At 62.7% G+C, this 6,281-nt stretch overlaps 1 protein-coding gene across 1 annotated transcript; it reads left to right on the forward strand.

Moving 5' to 3' along the window:
- Positions 1-783: 783 nt before the first annotated feature.
- On the forward strand, positions 784-5,838 carry C6H8orf90 (chromosome 6 C8orf90 homolog). The gene is given in 3 exon segments (XM_081504225.1): positions 784-892; positions 5,320-5,672; positions 5,674-5,838. Coding segments are annotated over 3 exon segments (576 nt in total). The 5' UTR covers positions 784-807; the 3' UTR covers positions 5,812-5,838.
- Positions 5,839-6,281: the final 443 nt, after the last annotated feature.

Consider the following 6,281-nt stretch of genomic DNA (forward strand, 5'->3'; position numbering starts at 1 on the left):
GGAGGCGGTGAGTGCCAGGCAGGGCTCTGTGTGTGTGCTCAGCTGTGTCCGACTCTTTGTGACCCCATGGACTGTAGCCTGGTAGGTTCCTCTGTCCATGGGATTTCCCAGGTAAGAATACTGGAGCGGGTTGCCAGTTCCTGCACCAGGGGATCTTCCCCACCCAGGGGTCCAGCCTGCGTCTTTTGTGTCCCCTGCATTTTTACTACTAGTGCCATCTGGGCTCCGGGTCACTGCTTCTCAGGATTGCCATCGGCACTCGGGACCCAGGTCTCCCTGATGGAGGAAACGGTCCCAAGTGTCTGTACCCAGAGCACCTGGCCATCGTGGGCACAGGAGCTGTGCTGTGGGCTCACATGGGGTCAAATGGGGGAGCCGTGTGCTCCTCTCTCGCCAGCTTGAGGAACACAGGGGGATTCTCTATCCTGTGCTGCCCCCACCGTCTTGTTAGTGGACCTAAAACACGCTCCCCAGGGCTTCCAGAGGAGAGCTGGAGGCTGTCCAGCCCCTTGCCGGGGCTCCAAGGTTCAGAGCCAGCAGGGGGGGATTAACCCGGGCAGGTCACTGGGGTGAGGTCGGAGGTCTCTGAGCGCCAGGGTGGGGTCCCCACGGCTCCTGAGAAGGGCCAGGTGAGCTGTGGGGGTCAGGGGAGAGTACCCCTGGGCTGCTGACCCTCCCCTCAGCCCCAGGGCATTTCTGGGTGGGGTCCCTTTAAATGCAAGGTTCTCTCCTCCCCAGAAGGCCCCTCCCCCAGTCTCCTGGTCTCCTGGGCAGCCAGGTAAACAACCCTGATCCCAGGCTGCTGACATGGCTTCCCCCTGTTCTGGGAACCCCAGCCCGGCAGGTCTGCCCCCTTGTCCTGTAGCTACTCCAGGTGAGACACGCGGAGGGGGTCGGAATGGAGGAGAAGGGGGTGCTCGTGGCAGCTGGGCTCTGAGAACGTGGGAGAGAAGGCAGCACCCCCACTTCTTCCTGGGGGTGGGTTTCCCCAGGGTCACACAGCAGGGCCGGGTGGAGGCGAGCACCCTATCCCCTGACAGTTCTCCTTCCTGTTGTCCTGCAGCCCTCCCAGGGGTCCTGCAGCCCATGGACCCTGAGCTGGGACATGGGCCAGGATCCTCCTCACTCCTCAAACCCCTTCCAGTTCATTCTCTGGCCCCCTCCCCCCACCTCCCTAAAAGCCCAGGGCTAGTCCCAGGTCCTCAGAAGTACAAACTCTTGGACTTCCCTGGTGGACCAGTGGTTAAGACTCCGCGCTCCCGATGCAGGGGGCGTGGGTTCTATCCCTGGTCAGGGAACTGGACCCCACATGCCGCATGGTGCGGTCAGCAACAACAAAACGAGGTACACACCCACTGCCCACACAAGGAGGGCTCTTATCCTCCCCTGCCCCGTGGATTTTGAGGCCTGGACACTGACTCTCTCTCCACCTCTTCTGCCATCACATGGGCGATCTCTCCCTTCTCCTGGCCCCTCAGTCCCCCAGACGCCTCTGTGAGAAACGTGTCCCCCAGCCACCCTCGCCGTGGTGGTGCCTTGCCAGCATCCAAACTGCAGCCTGGCGCTGACCCCAGTCTGGGGACCAGGACTCCAGCACTCCATGGGCAGAACCGTAGTCCACTGTTTCGGCCTGTTTCCTGCCTCCTCTGCCCTGTCCCACCCCCTCACGCCCCCAGCCAGCTCTGCAGTGATCATCACACCGTCACCACACCCCCCTGCCCTGGGCCCTCTCTCATTTGATGGTACCCCCTGCCCCAGCTCTCTGCCTACTCCTCGAGGGCACCTGCACAGCTGAGTTTGAGCGGAGCTGGGGATCAACTCAACCAGGCTGATGCTCCAGTTACATTCCTGGCGGCGAGCTGCAGGGGGACTCCGTGCCAGGGTCCTGCAGCATCCCTCCTCCCATCCAGCCCCTCTCCCAGCAACCGCCTCGCACCCTCCACTCCCAGCGCCCACCCCCCTCTCCCTCTGCACACTCAGCTGCTGGTCTTGCTCCCTCTCTCATGGAGAAAGAAGACCCCCACAGGTTCTGGGCACGGCAGCCGCCCACCTGCACCTGGGCCCGCGGGCCCCGTGTTCCCCCGCTGGCTCCCTGCACGAACCACCCCCTCCCAGCTGAGGCCTGGCCTGGCCTCCTGCCCATGGTGGTCACTCCAGCATCTCTCCACCCTCCTCTCCTGCATTCTGACATTTTCTCTTTACAAGATCTTTCTTATCGACATAAAAGCATGCAGCTACACATCCTCTCTCCTGACCCCACTTCCCTTGTAGCTACTGCCCTATTTCTCTGCTCCCCATTTTTAGCAAAACTCCTGGAAAAGGTTATTTATACGTGAGGCCTCTCGGTCTTTCCCTCCCGTTTGCTCTGGAATGCAGTAGACCCAGTCCCTCATTCCTGGACTTGGCCACAGCAGCTCTGGTCAAGGTCGGGGGTGACCTCCACGCTGCTGAACCCGAGGTCAGTTCTCACGTGCCCTTTGACATGACCCATCGGCAGCTCAGGGGCTTGTGACCCATCGGCAGCTCAGGGGCTTCCCACGTGGTGCTAGTGGTAAAGAACCTGCCTGCCAATGCAGGAGATGTAGGTTTGATCCCTGGCTTGTGAAGATCCCCTGAAGGAGGGCATGGCAACCCACTCCAGTATCCTTGCCCGGAGAATTCCCATGGACAGAGGAGCCTGGCAGACTTAGAGTCCACGGGGTGGTGCAGAGTCGGACATGACTGAGAGACTTACACGCAGTGTATGTGAAGGGGCAGCTCAGGGCTCAGGACCCCTCCCCGCTGACTCCCAGAGCCCAGTGCTCCCCTTCTCCTCTCGCTCCACCTCCTCTCCCTGACCTGGGGAAGGTGGGGGCCCAGGCCGGCTTCTCAGGCTTCTTCCCTCTCTATTCTCACGATCACGTCCAGTTCTGCGGCAGTGAGAGCATGGGTCCTAACTACCGGACCACCAGGGGATCCCCTGTGGCTTTAAATGCCGTTATCTCCCAGGAGTCTGTCTCTCTTCAGCCTGGAGTCCCCCCCCTGCCGACCTCAACCCCAGACTCTAGCTAACTCTCCTCTGCACCTCTTCCCCGGCCTGTCTGAAGGCATCACCGGTCCAGAATTAGACTCTTGAGCCCCCAGCCCCAAGTTGCTCCTCTCAGCACATGGGGCTTCCTTTCCTCCAGTGGCTCAGGCCAGAAACTGCATGTCTTCCCTTTGCTCCACCTCCCCCCACCAGTCCCTCCATTGACAGAGCCTGTGGGCTCCACCTCCAAGACACATGTAGAATCAGCACTTCTCTCCTCTGAGCCCCCAGCCCCTCTGCCCTGGATTGCTGCCCTGGCTGCCTGTGGTCTGTGTGGCGGCCCTTCTCCCCTCACCTGTCTGCTCTGCAACCACCAGCCCCACCTGGCTAAATGCAAGTCAGGGGTGGTCAGTCCTCTCCGGCCCCCTGGGGCCCTCCCCTCTTCTCCATAACTCTCCTCAACCTCGGCCCACAGCAACACCCCAAAGCCCCTCCCCACAGCCCACCCACCTGCTGGTACTAACTGTGGGGCCAGGCCAGCGGTGTGGACACCACTGCAGTGCTATGCCTCCGGCCACTCACCCTGGAGGCCTTCAGGGAAGAGGTGTCCAGGTGAACAGGACAGGCTGCCTGGGGTGGGGGCACCGCCATTCTGCCCATCTGAACCTGAGACTCCTGCAAGGCTGCCTGGGACCTGTCCAAGGCGCAGACCGCAGTGGGCCCCGAGCCAGCCCCTCTGGCCCCACACCTTGCTCAGAGCCGGTCCATGACCTCTCCTACCTGGGTCTGTGGCTCTGGGAGCAGCCGCTTTGGTGCTGAGCTAGGAAGGCACTTCCCACTGACAAAGAGGTTCACAAAGGTTCATGACCTTCTCATCCACAAGGATGGCAGAACAGGCTCGAGTGTTTCCATTTTTCAGATGGGGAAACTGAGTGTCAGGGAATCCAGAACCCAGTCCAGGCTCTCCCAGGTGAAGGCAGGACCTCTGACCCAGGCCTGCTGGCTCCTGTCCCTGGCCTGGGAGAAGCTGAGTGTGTGTTGTACACGGCTGTGGCTGTGTGTGTTGTACAGGGCACACAGTAGGTGCCCCAGGGTACTTAAAAGGGGAGGAGAGTCCTCGTCCAGGGGCTCCTAGCAGGAGGGTGTGGCACGGTGGAGCGCTCCTGCAGCCATCAGTTCAGGGCGGGTCTCTCTGGGTCTGCATTCTCACCAGGAAAACAGTCTGAGTGCTGTCGCCCCTCACAGGGGTCCAGGGGGAGAACCTGAGAACTCATGGTCAGAGCCTTGTATGGGTTCATCCATCACCTCCTCCCAGGCCCTCCCCCCAAATCCTGCCTTGTCTCCAGGGAGCTGCCCAGTTGGTCCTGTGTCCCTGGAGGCTTATCTATACCCAGGGAGGGCCCATGGCTGCATCGTTGAGTTCAGTACCCCCAGAGCTAAACACTTTGCTGAAGGAAGGAAAAGGAAGGGGCGAAGGGTCTCTCCTAGCAGCTCACAGAAGGTGTGGGCTTGGAGTGGCGGCTTGGGCTGCTGCCTGGGGCCATGGATAGATGGGCCTCACGGGTGCAGGGGCCCCCAACCAGGGCACAGTGCTGTGTCCATACACATGTGATTATCTGAGAGCAGAACCCTGGATTTCACAAGACTCCGGCCTCCTGGGAATCCATGTGTGAGTCAGTGATCAGACACGTCCCCATTTCTCCTGGAATGTGCTCCCGGAGTGAGGGGGAAGGGGGCTGTCCCACCGATACAGCACCAGCCCAGCTTCCAACCGGATCCTTCTTCCTGGTGAAACTGGTCGGCCCCCTGGGTCCCAGATCCCTGTGCCCAGGCAGGGCTCCCCTCTCCCTCCATCTGTTGATACAAGGCCAGCTCTGGCCCCTCAGTGCTCGCCCTGCTGAGTCCTCGTTCGAATTCATCCTCACCTGGATCTGTGCCCCCTCCTCCTCCCCCGCGGTCCATCCTCTGCCCAGGCCCAGGATCGACTGTCCATCAAGAGTCATCAGGTAACCCCTGCTCTCTGGGGATGACCCCAGGTCCACATCAGGCGCTGCGTGGTCCCCGCCAAGCTATCCAGACTCCTCCCCTTCTGGAACTTTCGGCCCAAATAGTATGTAGTGGCTATATTCTAACACACCCTTCGGGGCCTTTCTGCCTCTCATAGCTCCTTAGCGCTGTCCCTTGAAATTAGCCTCCCTCTCCGGTACCCCTCCCCTCTCTGTCTCCACGTGGCCCCCCCATGGCCTCTCTGGCTCAGCGCGGGTGGCTGCGGGGGTCGCTTATCCCTGCCGCTCCGCGATCCCTGCCCGCAGGCCCCGCCGCGCCCCTGGAGCCCCAGTTCCCGGACATCTACGGCGGGGACGTGCAGCTGTGGGAGGCGCACTTCCGCGGCATCGGGCGCGCCTACCGCGCGCTGGGCAAGGAGGACGACTTCGCCATCCGCGTGCTCACCGAAGACTTCACGCTGCCCTTCCCGTTCGCCTGGCCGCCGGGGCCCGACCCGGCCCGCGGGCCTCTCTTCTACGACCCGCACGACCGCACGGGCTTCGACTTCTTGCTGCGGGGCCCGGGCGCGCCGCCCCCAGTGCTGCTGCGGCCCCTGCACAGCACGGCGCAGGCGGCGCTGCGCAAGCGGCGCCTGGAGCAGCTGGCGCTGAGCTACGCGCACGCGGGCGCCGGCCCCCGGCCCGGCCTGGTGCTGCTGGCACCCGCGCCCGCCGCCGCGGGCAGCGCCTTTCCGGGGCCCGAGGCCGCCTCCCCCGGCGGGGGCGCCCCCCGGCTGGGCTAGCGCGGTCCCGAGATAGTCAATAAAGCGTGCAGTGCCTTTGCTTCTCCCGCCCCAAGGCTCTTTGCTGGACACATCTGAACGGGCATCTGGTGCCAGCCAGACCCCAGGGGGCCGGGTCCACGGTGGTGTGGGATGTCCACTTTGTCCCAAGTGGATAATGAATCAAAGCGGGAAGTCGGAGTGGCAGCCGGGATGGGCTGGCCAGGCTGGGAGCGGCTGTGGGAGGAAGAGGACCTGGGGTATTGGGGGGAGGGTGGTGGCCCTCTGGGGCCCCGGCCACAGCCTCTTGGTGGGGATTAGCGCCCCCATTGCTGCAGGTGAGGACCCCCGGTCCCACCGCTCCCGGGAGCAGCTGCGATTTGGTTCCTGGGTGTCTGACTGCAAGTTCAGCAGGGGTCCTGTCTTGTGAGACAGAGAGGCATTAGGATTGGGGGTGGGGCGTGGATGGAGAGAGGAGGAAAGGGACACAGGAGCTGGAGTACAGAG

Source organism: Giraffa tippelskirchi, chromosome 6 (assembly GCF_054371585.1).
Source record: "Giraffa tippelskirchi isolate mGirTip1 chromosome 6, T2T-mGirTip1v1.2.pri, whole genome shotgun sequence".
NCBI classification, from domain to species: Eukaryota; Metazoa; Chordata; class Mammalia; order Artiodactyla; family Giraffidae; genus Giraffa; species Giraffa tippelskirchi.